This window comes from Symphodus melops (assembly GCF_947650265.1).
Source record: "Symphodus melops genome assembly, chromosome: 14".
Lineage (NCBI taxonomy): Eukaryota > Metazoa > Chordata > Actinopteri > Labriformes > Labridae > Symphodus > Symphodus melops.
The window spans coordinates 21,839,699-21,855,547 of NC_136704.1; the positions used below are offsets into that span (position 1 = coordinate 21,839,699).

The 15,849-nt window shown below is 41.7% G+C and overlaps 3 protein-coding genes across 7 annotated transcripts in view; 1 reads left to right on the top strand and 2 right to left on the bottom strand.

Moving 5' to 3' along the window:
- Positions 1 to 9,115, bottom strand: part of LOC306834716 (protein adenylyltransferase SelO-like) — a 51,986-nt gene extending 42,871 nt beyond the window's left edge. The window contains exons 1-13 of one of the 4 annotated variants that reach the window (XM_079360816.1): positions 8,979 to 9,115; positions 8,475 to 8,571; positions 8,278 to 8,396; positions 7,969 to 8,097; positions 7,752 to 7,816; positions 7,494 to 7,550; positions 7,247 to 7,345; positions 7,053 to 7,120; positions 6,863 to 6,950; positions 6,698 to 6,767; positions 6,457 to 6,529; positions 6,292 to 6,375; positions 6,081 to 6,210 (exon numbers count right to left, since the gene is read on the bottom strand). In XM_079360816.1, the coding sequence (XP_079216942.1) occupies positions 6,081 to 6,210; positions 6,292 to 6,375; positions 6,457 to 6,529; positions 6,698 to 6,767; positions 6,863 to 6,950; positions 7,053 to 7,120; positions 7,247 to 7,345; positions 7,494 to 7,550; positions 7,752 to 7,816; positions 7,969 to 8,097; positions 8,278 to 8,396; positions 8,475 to 8,571; positions 8,979 to 8,993 (1,094 nt within the window). In that variant the 5' untranslated portion in view covers positions 8,994 to 9,115. Of the gene's footprint in view, positions 1 to 6,080; positions 6,211 to 6,291; positions 6,376 to 6,456; positions 6,530 to 6,697; positions 6,768 to 6,862; positions 6,951 to 7,052; positions 7,121 to 7,246; positions 7,346 to 7,493; positions 7,551 to 7,751; positions 7,817 to 7,968; positions 8,098 to 8,277; positions 8,397 to 8,474; positions 8,786 to 8,978 lie in introns of those variants that run through there. The other 3 variants (XM_079360815.1, XM_079360814.1, XM_079360817.1) reach the window with 3 other exon arrangements.
- Positions 77 to 5,113, top strand: LOC306834718 (uncharacterized protein). The gene is made up of 2 exons (XM_079360820.1): positions 77 to 146; positions 3,633 to 5,113. Exon 2 carries the CDS (start codon positions 3,874 to 3,876, stop codon positions 5,092 to 5,094), a length of 1,221 nt encoding a protein of 406 aa, XP_079216946.1. The 5' UTR covers positions 77 to 146; positions 3,633 to 3,873; the 3' UTR covers positions 5,095 to 5,113.
- A 223-nt stretch (positions 9,116 to 9,338) lies between the features above and the next one.
- LOC306834715 (serine protease FAM111A-like) lies at positions 9,339 to 15,015 on the bottom strand. 2 transcript variants are annotated; one of them, XM_079360813.1, is made up of 4 exons: positions 14,755 to 15,015; positions 13,510 to 13,578; positions 12,161 to 12,217; positions 9,339 to 12,067 (listed from the first exon to the last, which is right to left on the bottom strand). In XM_079360813.1, the coding sequence occupies exons 2-4, from the start codon at positions 13,546 to 13,548 to the stop codon at positions 10,199 to 10,201; spliced, it is 1,965 nt and encodes a 654-aa protein (XP_079216939.1). In that variant the 5' UTR covers positions 13,549 to 13,578; positions 14,755 to 15,015; the 3' UTR covers positions 9,339 to 10,198. The 2 variants fall into 2 exon arrangements, with proteins under 2 accessions (XP_079216939.1, XP_079216938.1); XM_079360812.1 differs by lacking the exon at positions 14,755 to 15,015 and having other exon boundaries at positions 13,510 to 14,748.
- Positions 15,016 to 15,849: the final 834 nt, after the last annotated feature.

Here is a 15,849-nt window from a genome sequence, read left to right on the forward strand (position 1 = left end):
TGCAGACAGGTTGCTGTGGCAACGGTTGCTGCGGTAACATTCAATTGGAACTATCACCTTGTTTACGGCCATTTTAAATTCTCATGTATTTTGTTATTGTTTGATTTGAAAACGTGAATAAGTTTAGCAGGGTAAAATAGAGGAAAGTCTGGAACTCACATCAAAGGGAAACAGAACCTGAACGTGTCATCAAAGCAATGATTAGAGTATATATATGCTGGCTATCAGCTCTTCAGTCATTCGGATTTCAGATTTGTCAGAGGTAACATTGCTGAGACAAGGAGATATCTTCAACTCATAACTAAGGCAGACAACTGAACCTTATCAGAATCAACTGCAACTGTTCACATCAACTTTCCTTTAACACTGATTCAACCAGCCGGTCAAAATGCCCCGACAAAGAAAATCAGAAAAAACGGCTCAGACCTCGAAAAAAGTGGTCATTGGAAAATGCAAACGGCAGGAGGACTTTGTCGATACATTTGGAGAAGATGTTAAAGACCTGAATACGGAGAAGGAAAGCTGCAAAAAGAAAAAGAGAGAAAGAAAAAAGAGAATCATGGTTTGTGATCAGTTGGAGAAGGAGTTGACAAGAACACAGTCCGAGGAAGAAGTGGATGTGGAGGAGCAGCAGGTTTCCAGTGATGACTTTCCTGAGATCACACAACAGAAAGCCGAGGAGATGGAAGCTGTGAAGAACATGCCAAGGGGAGAGGACGATGTCGTCCAAGAACAGCAGGCCGACATCCTTCAGCCAGAGCTCGAGGAGAAAATACAGTCTCTGGAAGACGAAGAAGTGATCTCTGACCTGAGAGCTGAAAAAGACCCCTTGAGTCCACCAGAGAGGCATCTCTTGGAAGAGCAGGAGCTTGTGCTCACCCTCAGGAAAGACTTTGAGAAAGAGGACAAGCAGCTCCAAAAGAAACAGAAACAAAGCAAGGAGAATTTCGCTGCTGAGCTCCGGGTAGAAAGAGAGAAGAACGAGCTTCTTCAAGAAGAAATGGAGAAACTCCACAATTCTTTCACTGAGCTCAGCCAACATTATGAGAGAGATGTCGTGACTGTCCAACATCAGGCTGACACCCTGCAAAGTAAACTTGTGAAGGAGGTCCAGTCGAATGAAGACAGGTCGGTGAAGGACCAACATGTTATCAAGAACTTGAAAGCTGAGCTACAAGCCCTCAATAGAAAGATGGCAAAGGAGAACGAAATCAAGAAGAACAAGGCTTCGGAGGAGGCCATTTGTACCAGAGAGCTTGAGGAAGTAAAAGCTCAGCTCAGTCTCCAGACCTCGCTGAACCTTGAGCTTTCCAATGAACTCAAGGCTGAGAAAGAGAAACGTATACAGGAGGCCATTTGTACCAGAGAGCTTGAGGAAGTAAAAGCTCAGCTCAGTCTCCAGACCTCGCTGAACCTTGAGCTTTCCAATGAACTAAAGGCTGAGAAGGAGCAACGTATGCAGGAGGCCATTTGTACCAGAGAGCTTGAAGAAGTAAAAGCTCAGCTCAGTCTCCAGACCTCGCTCAACCTTGAGCTGTCCAATGAACTCAAGGCTGAGAAGGAGAAACGTTTAGAGGAGGCCATTTATGTCGGAGAGATTGAGGAAGTAAAAGCTCAGCTCAGTCTCCAGGCCTCGCTCAACTTTGAGCTTTCCAATGAGCTCAAGGCTGAGAAGGAGAAACGTTTAGAGGAGCATCAGACTGAGCTGGGCGAGCAGGAGCATCCCTCTTCCGAACTCCAGGCTGAGGTCCCAGAGAAGGCTTCATGGTTCAAGAAGTTCAGACATGCTATTGGACTGAGAAAGCCAAAGTCTTGGAAGAAGAAGAAGGAGACCAGCGCCTAATTCTTCTGACTCCACCTTACCACCCAAAGAACTCCTCTCCTCTCAACACCATCACCGTGGGTTTTCCCCGGCTCGCTCCGGTTTGTCCCACAAATAAAATAATTAGAAAAAATAAATATTAATAGAATATTAAGAACTGTATCAGACTAGTTCATAAAAAATCCTGTTGTCAAATGTTGGATGTGCTTTCATGAGATTAATATCAGGAGTAGAAATCTTGTTTTTTGGTTCAGAGTAATGTCAGAGTGACGTGAAGAAAAAAGAAATAAGATCTATCAGACCTCCAGTTTAAGAAGCGGTTTGTCCAGTTGGTTTGTTTTTCATACAAAATTTTCCACCTCAAGGGATTTAAATCTACGAAACATTTTAAATGAGAAATGGTCAAATCAGGAGATATTACAGAGGAAAACAGGAAACAAGTGTTTATATATATTAAGAGGAGAACATCTCACTAAGCAAACATTTGTTGGTCCTGAAACTCAACACTGAAGACATTTCTGTTCGTACCAAATAGGACATGATGCAATCTAAAAAAGTCATGAAGAATCCGTGTTTGCTGAATGAAAAGATCATCGACATATCTTAGATTTTCTTGGTTTCATTTGAAACCTAATTTCTAAAACAATCCTGAATACAATCTGATGTAGCTTAATAACAAGATGCCTCAATGATGCAGCTAAAGGAGCACATACAGATCTCTACGTGTGTTAGCTTTACTACATTAAACAAAAGCAACAGCTTTTAGGACAGTCTTCTGAGTATGTTACTTCAGGAAATAACTGAAGTGGACGCCACGCAGGCAATGAAAAGCACTCACAGTACTTTGTCATAAAATACATAAACTCACGTATGAGCTGTAATTAGCTGGGGGGGGGAAAGACACCAGCTCACCACTCAGAAACGCACCGTGTCAAACAAAAGCTAAAAATGCAGGCAGAGGACGGGTTTCTCTTTTTCTCTCCTTCACAGGTTATGTACATTTATGCTAATGCTAACTGCACAGGTTTAATCTGTAATTAGGTTTACTCTTACTCACATAGGGGGCTCCTAAATCTTGTTTGGGGATTATTGTGTACAGAGGGGAGGGGGACAGCAGGTGTGTATTGTAACTAATGTCTTGTGTCCTGCCTGTCTGTATACTGCTACTGGATGCCTTGAATTTCCCTCGGGATCAATAAAGTATCCATCCATCTCTGCAGACACACAAAGTTCTGGTATTCTTCCATCAGATGTGTGTTCGCTTCGTCTTTGTTCTGTAAGCAGCGGGATAAGGATAAATCGCGCTTTATCTAATGCAAGACAAGTTAGCTATCAAACATGCACATCTGCAGTGTAAAACAAAAAGTTGAAAGTTTTGTATATTCTGATAAATATTGAGTGTAACTAATGATAACTGGACGTCTTCATGTGGTGGTGGCTCTGTGGTTATTTTTCATTTTCGTACTCGATATCGTGTTTGAGCACAAACTCGAAGCAAAGTCACCGCCTCACACGTACGGAGGCTCTTAGGTGATGATTGAGTCTGTATTTATTTTTCATGGAAAAGTCACAGACTAACTTTTAAAGCTTTCAGGATGTCACACTGCTACATTTTGGTTGAAATATCAAAACACAGCGACCCAAGAGAGGAGAACGTTTGGCTTGCAGACAGGTTGCTGTGGCAACGGTTGCTGTGGTAACATTCCATTGGAACTCTCACCTTGTTCACGGCCATTTTAAATTCTCATGTAATTTGTTATTGTTTGATTTGAAAACGTGAATAAGTTTAGCAGGGTAAAATAGAGGAAAGTTTGGAACTCACATCAAAGGGAAACGGAACCTGAACGTGTCATCAAAGCAATGATTAGAGTATATATATGCTGGCTATCAGCTCTTCAGTCATTCGGATTTCAGATTTGTCAGAGGTAACATTGCTGAGACAAGGAGATATCTTCAACTCATAACTAAGGCAGACAACTGAACCTTATCAGAATCAACTGCAACTGTTCACGTCAGCTTTCCTTTAACACTGATTCAACCAGCCGGTCAAAATGCCCCGACAAAGAAAATCAGAAAAAACGGCTCAGACCTCGAAAAAAGTGGTCATTGGAAAATGCAAACGGCAGGAGGACTTTGTCGATACATTTGGAGAAGATGTTAAAGACCTGAATACGGAGAAGCAAAGCTGCAAAAAGAAAAAGAGAGAAAGAAAAAAGAGAATCATGGTTTGTGATCAGTTGGAGAAGGAGTTGACAAGAACACAGTCCGAGGAAGAAGTGGATGTGGAGGAACAGCAGGTTTCCAGTGATGACTTTCCTGAAATCACACAACAGAAAGCCGAAGAGATGGAAGCTGTGAAGAACATGCCAAGGGGAGAGGACGATGTCGTCCAAGAACAGCAGGCCGACATCCTTCAGCCAGAGCTCGAGGAGAAAATACAGTCTCTGGAAGACGAAGAAGTGATCTCTGACCTGAGAGCTGAAAAAGACCCCTTGAGTCCACCAGAGAGGCATCTCTTGGAAGAGCAGGAACTTGTGATCACCCTCAGGAAAGACTTTGAGAAAGAGGACAAGCAGCTCAAACAGAAACAAAGCAAGGAGAATGTCGCTGCTGAGCTTCGGGTAGAAAGAGAGAAGAACGAGCTTCTTCAAGAAGAAATGGAGAAACTCCACAATTCTTTCACTGAGCTCAGCCAACGTTATGAGAGAGATGTCGTGACTGTCCAACATCAGGCTGACACCCTGCAAAGTAAACTTGTGAAGGAGGTCCAGTCGAATGAAGACAGGTCGGTGAAGGACCAACATGTTATCAAGAACTTGAAAGCTGAGCTACAAGCCCTCAATAGAAAGATGGCAAAGGAGAACGAAATCAAGAAGAACAAGGCTTCGGAGGAGGCCATTAGTATCAGAGAGCTGGAAGAAGTAAAAGCTCAGCTCAGTCTCCAGACCTCGCTGAACCTTGAGCTGTCCAATGAACTCAAGGCTGAGAAAGAGCAACGTATGCAGGAGGCCATTTGTACCAGAGAGCTTGAGGAAGTAAAAGCTCAGCTCAGTCTCCAGACCTCGCTCAACCTTGAGCTGTCCAATGAACTCAAGGCTGAGAAGGAGAAACATTTAGAGGAGCATCAGACTGAGCTGGGCGAGCAGGAGCATCCCTCTTCCGAACTCCAGGCTGAGGTCCCAGAGAAGGCTTCATGGTTCAAGAAGTTCAGACATGCTATTGGACTGAGAAAGCCAAAGTCTTGGAAGAAGAAGAAGGAGACCAGCGCCTAATCCTTCTGACTCCACCTTACCACCCAAACAACTCCTCTCCTTTCAACACCATCACCGTGGGTTTTCCCCGGCTCGCTCCGGTTTGTCCCACAAATAAAATAATTGGAAAAAATAAATATTAATTGAATATTAAGAACTGTATCAGACTAGTTCATAAAAAATCATGTTGTCAAATGTTGGATGTGCTTTCATGAGATTAATATCAGGAGTAGAAATCTTGTTTTTTGGTTCAGAGTAATGTCAGAGTGACGTGAAGAAAAATGAAATAAGATCTATCAGACCTCCATTTTAAGAATCGGTTTGTCCAGTTGGTTTGTTTTTCATACAAAATTTTCCACCTCAAGGGATTTAAATCTACGAAACATTTGAAATGAGAAATGGTCAAATCAGGAGATATTACAGAGGAAAACAGGAAACAAGTGTTTATATATATTAAGAGGAGAACATCTCACTAAGCAAACATTTGTTGGTCCTGAAACTCAACACTGAAGACATTTCTGTTCGTACCAAATAGGACATGATGCAATCTAAGAGAGTCATGAAGAATCCGTGTTTGCTGAATGAAAAGATCATCGACATATCTTAGATTTTCTTGGTTTCATTTGAAACCTGATTTCTAAAACAATCCTGAATACAATCTGATGTAGCTCAATAACAAGATGCCTCAATGATGCAGCTAAAGGAGCACATACAGAGCTCTACGTGCGTTAGCTTTACTACATTAAACAAAAGCAACAGCTTTTAGGACAGTCTTCTGAGTATGCTACTTCAGGAAACTCAGGAAATAACTGAAGTGGACGCCACGCAGGCAATGAAAAGCACTCACAGTACTTCGTCATAAAATACGTAAACTGATGTATGAGCTGTAATTGGCCGGGGGGAAAGACACCAGCTCACCACTCAGAAACGCACCGTGTCAAACTAAAGCTAAAAATGCAGGCAGAGGACGGGTTCTCTGCAGACACACAAAGTTCTGGTATTCTTACTGCTTGTGCTGTTTTTTGGAAAGCACAGGACTCAGAGCCACCAGCAGCTTCTCCAGGTTGAACAATCCCACGTCGGCCTGAGCTCCAATTCTGTATCTCCCCTCGTCGTCAGAGGTGTTGGGGACAAAATCTGCAACAGCACAGCTTTAATAAGAGCCCGATATACAGGCAGTTACTGTACTGACAGTCAGACATGCATCATCGTACACACCGGGGTCATACGCCTCCATGAAGCCAAATGGGCCGTAGTCGATGGTGATGGAGAGCAGACTGAAGTTGTCTGTGTTGCACACACCTGTTGCGATGACCCAACATACATCAGAGGGCGTGGCTAAAGACTGAGCGATAAATAGATGGGGCAGAAAACGGTTCTCACCATGTGCGAAACCAACGGACATCCACCGTGCGATCAGGTGAGCAGTCTGATTTACAACTTGGGAATAAAACACCTAGAAACATTCAAAGACAAAGCGTGAAAAGAAGCTCTCTTTTAGCTTCACGTGTTACAGCATACTCAGATTCACTTTATTTAATTCAATCATGGAGATCATTTAAAACCTCTGTTCTGTGTGCTATACTGAAGAAACACCCAGAAAAACGTTTTATGAAATACTTACCAAATATTTATCTGGATCCTCTGAGTTGATTGAAGTAAAATGCTCATCTATCACAAAGTTTAACAGCTTTCTTAAAAAAATAATAAGTTGTGTTAGGAGCTACATTATGCTTCAGTACAAGACACCAAAGTGTGTGCAGAACACCTGAAAACAAGAGAGACCCACCTCAGGAGATCTACTTCTTCACTGTGTGCCAGAATTTCTAAAGATCCGATCCGAAACCAGGACCTGGCTAACCGGAGAACAACAGCGCCTGAAAGAATAAACAACAACAACAACAACAACAAAATCTGATCAGCTAGAACAAACTCAGACATGTAGAAACGTCAAGTTTCAAAGTGTTTTTTGCGTGTACCTCTCTCCGTCTTCACTTTGCCATTGTAGAACTGATCCCTCAACACCGGCTCGTCACTTACAATCAGACTACAAAGAAGAAGAGTATTATCAGTTTGTGAACAGTAAACAGGAAAACGTCATGACGAGTTAGAACTATGCCATGAAAAAAAACCTGCACAAACAAATCCATTCAGATAAATCCTTCAGTGTCACCTGGCGGCTCTGCTGGTTGGAACGCCTAAAGAAAACATGGCCTCGCTGCACAGGAACTCTCGCACAGAAGAGCGGACCACGGCTCGACCGTCTCCGGATCTGTGGTGATATTTGAAGCATCAGATGGATCTTCTTTATTTAGACATAGTTGCGTCTTGTCGCCAGCATTAAACGTTGGCAAGCTTGGCGATATGAAACACGAGAAAAATAGGAGAGACAGGGAAGAGGAAGATGGAAGGAAACATACCGTGAGTAAGGGGTTTTCCCAGAGCCTTTAAGCTGCAGCTCCCATACTTCTCCTTTCCTTTGGCACATTTGAAATTTGAAAATAGAAAATTAAATATAAGACACAGAAGTTCTATGTGTGTGTGGCAGGCAGGTTGTGTAACTAATCAGTAGAGCATGTGAACATAACTGGGATAAGGGATGTGTTTCCTGAGCACTTGTCCTTTCATTAAGGCATCACTAAGTACTTTGTGTTTGTGGAGTAAAAAAATACTCTCACCTGTTTGTATACTGACCAAGGGAATGGGCTCGACCGTCACCGAGCTGGCCGGCCCAGTAGCCAAACTGATGGAGAAAAATGAAATCAGCATCAGCAATATGCTTTTAAATCTACAGAGGCAGTATTTACTTGTTGACAAAGCTAAAGGTCAAACACTGTTTTTTGTTGTTGTTGTTGTTCTTTTTAAGTAAAAGGAAAAAAATAAATCACAGATCACCTGATGACCTCCATATCTGTGCGCAAGCGGTTTAGATCCTGGCAGCAGTCGACCACCACTGGCATAATTCAGAAAGTCATCAGACTGAGTTAGTGCCACGTCGAGATTCAAGATGCCTTCAATGACATCCTGTGGACACAGATGAAGATAGATAGATAGATGATAGATAATAGATAGATAGATGATAGATAATAGATAAATAGATAGATAGATAGATAGATAGATAGATAGATAGATAGACAGATAGATAGATAGATAGATAGACATTTAAGGTGCAAAAATAAAATGATGAATATATTTAAACACCACCTTGGAAACGGCTGCCAGTCTCAAAGGGCCTTTCAGTGGAGTTGGAATAGATTTAGAGAAAATGCAGTTTTTGACAGTACGAACAAAGTTGCCATCGATCTCATCGATTGGGAATGAGCCTGTAAAGAGATGTACGACGACATGACATCACAAACCTCTTACAAATGCACCTGTAAACGGACAAGAATCAGTGTTACCTGTGAGTTTCGTGCAGGACACCCTGAGCTCGTCTATGTCTTTAATGAGGTTAGAAATGTTCCACCTGGATGTGAATGTGTCTGATGCCTTCGTGTCCTGCTCGTGACACTCACTTTCAGCACTCTGACTGAACTCCTGCACTTCTACAGGTGTGAAGCTAACTGCTGCTAAAACTGTCAAAACCATCACTGTGTGGATGATGCACATGTTCACTAACAAAAAGCAGCAACCTTTAATGAAACATTAGAAATAATTCATGGCCATTGATGAGGAACATTGAGATGTAAACTGTATTGTTGAAGTACACTAAAGAAAGTGTCACGCAAGCGTCTTAAAAAAAACAGCTGTTGTAGCTGCTAGCATCACATTTAGCACAGCGCAGCTAGCCTTTAGCTTCCCAGCTATGAAACTCGTTGTTGGACTTTTCTGAAGACCTCGAGTTTAAGAAAACTCCTTCTATGTCTTAAGCTAAAACAGAACGACAATGAGTTACTGTCCACTACCTTGTTTAATAACATGTTAAAGGCATCTAACTCTCCTCATCGCTTCCTGTCATCTACGGCAAAATGCCACGACGTGTTCACGCGCAGTCAGAATAATCGGAAAAACAAGATTCCGACGACACTTAGAATGTTATTGAAACCATTGATTGACATAACGTGACATATTGTCTTGTTTTTCATTCAGTTCAATTGAACATTGTATAATGTTGTATATAGATTACAACAAACATCAACACTGCACTGTCACTCAACATTTAGACAAGGAGGGAAGAAAGTTGGGAACATGTGAGTGTGATTAACAGTGTTTTGGAGAGTGTTGAAGACAGTAAGTTACCTAAAAAGAGGACGACCACACGTGTCTGAAGTTTCCACAATATTCGTCGTTTATTACACAAGGACCTTACAAAGCCCGGTTATACAGCTTCTGTCTTATATAACATCCGCAGAATAGTGTCCACACGAACACTCACTGTTGATAAGATAATCCTTTATTCATCTCACGAGCTGAGACATGTACAGCGTTACAGCAGCAAAGCAGGATAGCAGAAGAAAATCACACAGTGCAAAAAAAATTAAAACAGATAAAAATGTAAGTGTAGGAAAAAAAAACATGCATAAAGAACAGTAATCAAGAGCAAGTACGAAAAAAAGAAATGTACATCAATTAAAGAGCTAATCAACCATCAATTATCAACACAGTATGTCTTAAAGGTACATTCCACAAATTGCACTGTCACAAACACAATCCTAGGAGATAAACTCACACTCACATGAGGCAAAGTGGTCTCGCACCTGCTGAATAAAAGCATTACATGAACAAACAGAATAAAAACAGGAACAAATGAGCAGTGCATGGAGCGACATGATGAAATCCTGCTCTGACCAAGAACGATGACTGAGACAGTGAAACAGAGATCAGTAGGTATTTAGGTTTACTCGTAGGACTTCCTGTTGTGAACCCACGTGCTCGTGCATTAACTGTTCCACACCTCTCCCATCCGTGGACTGAGGAAGTGTACGCTGCTGTTCCACTGGTCAAAGACACTGAACTGTGGTGGTCAAAGTGGCTGCGGCACTGTACAGATTGCTGAGTGTGAGTGCGCTCTCAGAGAACGACATCTTTAACTTTACAGGTATTTCATCAAAATACATCAGATCATTAATATCATTAGTAGAGTTTTGGAATTTTATCCCTAACCCTAACAATCTGCCTGATGTGTTCATGTCTCCATTGGTTCCCCAAAGTCTTCCTGCTCTTCCTTGACACCTGTAGGCAGCACTGTAGGCAGCACTGTAGGCAGCCTCTCACGCACTGATTCAAAAATCTTTTTAAGGACGGAGTTTTCTGGGTTTACCTTCCTGACTTCCTCCAACAGCTTCATGTCACCTTCATCTATTAACATGTTCACAAAGTGTTTCATTATTATCTCCATCGAGTACGCAAACTCGATCACGCTGTGTTGGGTGTTATGAACGTCATAGACGAATCCTGATGTGTGCAAACCACACACACGGCCGCAAGCGTCAAACACCGGGGAGCCAGACGCTCCGTGAAACATGAACGTGTTGTAGGTCATCCCTTTCTGAGCTTCAGCTCTTCTCTTGAAGATCTTGTCAAGGCCTCCAGCATATTTTTCTTTGATGTAGCAGAGAATAAATGGGTTTTCTTTACAGTGCGGTTCTATATTTATACCGCTAACCTGCTTCCTCTTCTCTATCTCAATGATTGATGTCAGATCTATTTGTTTTACATCCCCTTTTGGGTGACCAATAATACAGGCTGCACCATCTGCAGGCAGCTCCCCAATGTTCCACAGGAGCCCTGCTGGTGGAGTAATTGGCTTTGTTTGGTCAGATTTGTGAACCTCGGGTTGGACCTGAAGAACGGCATAATCCAGTTCATCTTCTTTGTAGAAGATGTGTGAGGTCTCTACTTTGAAGGAGTAGAATTGTTTGTCTGGCGGAGGAGCCTCATAGTTGAAGATAACGTACACATTTACATCCCCCTTCAGTGTGTTTCCCTCAACACAGTCAGTAAACAGGTGTCCGCTAGTTATGATGAAGTTCTTAAATAACACGAAGCCTGTTCCTTCGCATTTATTCTCAACAACAACTTTGCAGACAGATTCACCCATTTCTATCAGCTTCTTGATAATGTGGACTTTACTGAAGGTGTTTTGGATCTTTCCAAAGTTCTCCTTCCTCACTTCCAGCGTTTTCTGAAAAGAATCACCAGGAAATCTACTTTCCATCAACTTTATCAGGCCTGGATACTGTTGACGCAGAATTTGATCAATCTCTCCAAGGTCAACTCTCGAGACACTGTCTCCTCTCTGATGTACCACACCTCCCCCTGCTCTCGAGTCAGGGGTCTGTTCGGGTCTGGTTGATGGACCTGGGGTGTTGTCTGTCACTTGTCTCTCCTGCGCTGCTACTTTTTCAGACCTACGTTCGGTTTTGTCTGAGGCTTGTCTTGGGTTTTGGGTTTTGTCTTGGGGTTTTCTCCCTGTTGCACCCTTTCCCTTCGGAAGCTCAATCTTGAATTTTCTTCTGTGGAAGTCATCAACGCTATCATTACTCTGAATGACCGTGTTCGGGTCAGAATTGTCGGTCAGTTTGAAGCCTGCGATGTCATCAAAGCGCCCGTCTCTTTTCAGAGCTTCTTCCACTGTTATCCCCTTCTCCGCATAAACACACAGGAACTTAAACTTCTTGACCTCATTGCTGATGAACAGTTTCTTTGTTCTGGTGTTTTTTCCTCCTGTCGTATCGATGTAGAAGATGACATAGTCGTCCATTGAAAGCAGAGGTCTGACCTCTCTTTCCTCTTCGACCTGGTCGGGTGTTTTAGATACGATCAGAACCTCGCCTTCCTCGATACAACAACAGGGGAAATGTGTGGCCACTATACATTCTTTATCAGTTGTTCCCTTCTGAATGAGAATGTTTCTGTCTGACCACTGCGGCTCTGTGTAAATATCACGTGATTTGATGGCGTCTAGCACTGTTTGAGGCTGTTTACAGTTGATTTTTTGTTTTCTTTTGTCTGTGTGGTTGAACTGAATGCTAAATCTATGATTATGTTGAGCCTGTAAAAAAAAACAGGAAAAGAGTAAAAAAAAATGCATGCATTTATTAATTTGAAAAAATATTGTAATGCATGTGGTGAATTTCTGACTCACTGTACAATCATCCTCCTCCTTCTTCACTGTCACCTTCCCTTTGCTGGATGTATCAGTCTGTAGGTAGGAAAGAATACATAGGTTAACTCCATTAAACAAAACAGGCCATAGAAGCAGAACTTAACTTTTATTTAACCAGGAAGAAAAAAATGGGAACTTGTAAAGAGGCAAGGCAGGTTTGTAGGGGTCCCTGTGGGCTGACACTTGAAACCACAGCAGTCAATCAAATCAAACGGCAGAAGGAAGTATGCCTAAAGGTGTCCCATCTTATACTGCTCACAGATATATATAGGTATAGGTAAACGATGTTGAAAGGTCCCAGATGATTCACCTCACCACACCGGTCTGAAGCGAGGGAGACTGCTCATCGTCAACAGCTGAAAGCTCGGCTGACACTTTGACCCCCTCACAGGAGAATTTTCACTCAAGCTGAGTTCAGGCTGAATTTAGCTAATCACAATAGTCATCTTTTTACTTTTATAAACCTTATCATAAAAAGTTGATATGTATTACATGCATAAAGTGTACTTATAACATTGTAAGGAGTGTCATATTATGTGTTAGAATAGTTGGCGGTCATAAAACCGCTTGTGTAAGTGCAGGCTGTAAATCTTATTGGGGGTACTGGACTGCTCACATAGTGGAGTGCGTACAAGTGCCCTGCTAGAGATAAGGGAGTGTCCTGCAGCTGCATGAGAAACACACATATAACCATATCTGTCTTGTTTTGCTACATTATTTTTGACGTAACCCAAAATGAATATTGAAATTTTCATGACGTAAATGTTGAGAGTCAACCATAGTATATAGGAGGGAAGCACAAACTTCTCTCGCTGGTTCAGTCTTCTTTTTTGGGACTTGACTTTTGCTCTACACTTGTTCTGCACCTGTGATCAACTGATTTATATTCTCAAAACTGTAATAACTCAATAACTTTAAAGGTATAAAAGCTGAAAACTGTGTATTTCTTTAACCGCTCCTAATAACCAATAGTGATGTTCTAGTTCAAGGCAGCAGCGATATCTTTATGAAAGGCAGTGATTGGTCCTCCTGACGAGATTCACACTCGGCCCAGACCAAGCAATCAAAGTGAGGCAGGGTCGAGGTTTTAAGGTCAAGTAGTAAATAAGAGCAACAAACTAGGATATTAAAATAATTCCTAAAAATGCCAACTGCTTAGCCGAGATCCCCGCGCTCTCGCAACAACGACTGAATGTTGATGATATGAAACTAAATATTGGGAATTGTTAAAAAGTACAAAAACAACGTTATTGTGTTTTGTTTTGTTTTTTTGCATGAAAACTAATATCCTGTTTTCAGAAACCAGAATAAGCCGTAAGCGAGCTCACCTGAGAGTCTGAAGCACCGCTTGTCTGCCTTTTGTCCATCCTGGTCAAGGTTTCTCTGACACGATCGTCCTGAAAAAAAGCAAGAGGACTCATCAGATAAACACCGAGCTGACACATTACAGAATTGTCACAGGCTATTGTTGTTGTTGCTCTGTTTGTCTTTACACATCTCTATTCGTTTGGCATCTCTCTCCCCTCTCGACCCCAATACAGCCTCAACCGATAGATGTTGTACATGAGTCTGGTTCTGCTCCAGGTTTTTTGCCTGTTCTAATTGAGTCAGGTTCTGTTACAGATTTGTGCTGATATACTGTAGGTGTATTTTGATGGTGCCAGCCTTGTGATAAAAACATCATCTAGACATTAGTGTTTGAATGAAGTCAGAGTAGCTCGTCTGAAAGCGGCTTCAGGATCTCACAGTTCAGTCTGCTGTCCTACAGTAGCAAAGAACTGTAAGGTGCGTCATGGACTTCACCCACTCGGGGCGTAGATAAAACAAGGGAAAAAACATTTTTAAGACCAAAGGATAGTTGCATAAGCTATTTGATTTGTTATAATTTAATGAGCGATCGAATAGTGAAAATCACAACCTTTAATTTAACTCCTATGAAGTGAATTAATTAAAAACCTGAATTAGATGCTTTGTATGACAATGATTTTCATGATAGATCCATAAACGTTCATCACGTTCATGCGCACAAGAAGTGGGACCCTGAGCTGTGAAAAAAACTATTTATCTATCATAGCAAAGGTAAAAAGTGGGAGGGGAGGGCCACTCCCGGTCGAAAAAATGCACATTGAGCAACCGTGCCAAGATGAACAAATCCCTAACAGGAGACATCCAAGAGTTTCCGGGAAAAAAATTAAAAGCTTATAAAAACCTCAGAGCTCCTTCCTATCAGATGTACATTCAGAAAGTAACCGTATGTAAAGCTGAAGTGTTTGCAGAAGGTAAGAATATAAATAAAAAGACATTTGTTCAAAACTTGACTTCTGTTGAAATAACCATGATGATTAAGAAAAAAGGCCATGAGCAGTGAACAGAGTCATTTTGAAATAAATGCTGCAGTAAGTTCAACTACTGGATGTGCAAACATGAGAACCTGGTTAGACCTACTAAAGTGTTTAAAGTCCACTTTCACTTAGTCTCTTAAAAAATGAGTACTGTCATACATGGTATGATTTCAACATGAGGAACCAGAACAAATAACTAACATTACTATGAATAACATAACTATTACTTACTGAGCCCCGATTCCTCACAGCAGTCCGGCACGGATCAGTACGGTTTGGTTCGATTAAGCCTTTTCCCGTTTGTCTTTCCACAGCCACTAGTGATGTGTCGGTCGGGATCGTAACGGCCAGATGGGAGCCAATTAGTTTTTTTCTTGTCTTTTTTTCTGTTAAAGCCGGATATCATTGGTGAAGATGTGCGGTTGCGTCTGTGTCCTCACTGATCAGAGGGAGGGGAGGGGTTATACACAGCAGACAAACAGGAGAGAGCGAGACAGAGGTTGACACATCTGTTATGTCCTCCTCCTATTTTTCTTTAAGTTTCGTTTCATTAAAACCGAAACTTACTTGACTTACCTGACTTCAGGTCTATTTTTTTTGAACGGCATTTAAATGAATCAGAGCAACGATGTAACGTAGTTTTAAGAGGCAGCGTCAATCAAGTTATCATCTGTTGCAGCAAGAAAGGCAGAGGATGATCAGGCAAAGAGGAGAGGAGAACTCTTTTTTTTTAACTTGATTTTTTAGAAAGAGCTGAGAGAATGAGAAACAGTGAATGAGCCTATAGATGCAACAGATTGACAATAAAGATGTAAATGTAGCCTCGGCTGAAAAATGAAAGGACATGAATCAGAATATTTGAAGTTCACGTTCAAGGCTGAACAGCATTTTATAATATTATTTGGATGTTTGGCTGGATAAGTAAAACTGTGACTAAACATGCCATTACAAATGTAATAATCATGACTCAGTCTACTGAGGCGTTTCATTTTAAAAATTTAACAGAGGATGAGACAGGAGGAGAGGAGAGAGAAAAAGCAGGAGAAGGAACCAGTGAGATGAATGTGGAGTCAGGTCCAGGAAGCCCATTATCAGCCCAGGACCCAGTCACATACAAAGACCAGGACCCAGTTACATGCAAAGACCAGGACCCAGTTACATACGGTACAAAGACCAGGACCCAGTCACATACAAAGACCAGGACCCAGTTACATACAAAGACCAGAGTCTTTCTATATCACTCAGTCAATCACCATATCCTATACCAAACACTTAATATACAGTTAGAGATCACCTCAGTTATTTATTGTGAGGCAGCAACTCCAC

Coding starts and splice junctions, on each gene's coding strand:
- LOC306834718 (XM_079360820.1), top strand. CDS start 3,874: ATGCCCCGACAAAGAAAATCAGAAAAAACGGCTCAGACCTCGAAAAAA.
- LOC306834715 (XM_079360812.1), bottom strand. CDS start 13,626: ATGTGTCAGCTCGGTGTTTATCTGATGAGTCCTCTTGCTTTTTTTCAG. Junction 12,218..13,509: donor GCGGTGCTTCAGACTCTCAG/GTGAGCTCGCTT, acceptor TCCTACCTACAG/ACTGATACATCCAGCAAAGG. Junction 12,068..12,160: donor AGGAGGAGGATGATTGTACA/GTGAGTCAGAAA, acceptor TTTTTTTTACAG/GCTCAACATAATCATAGATT.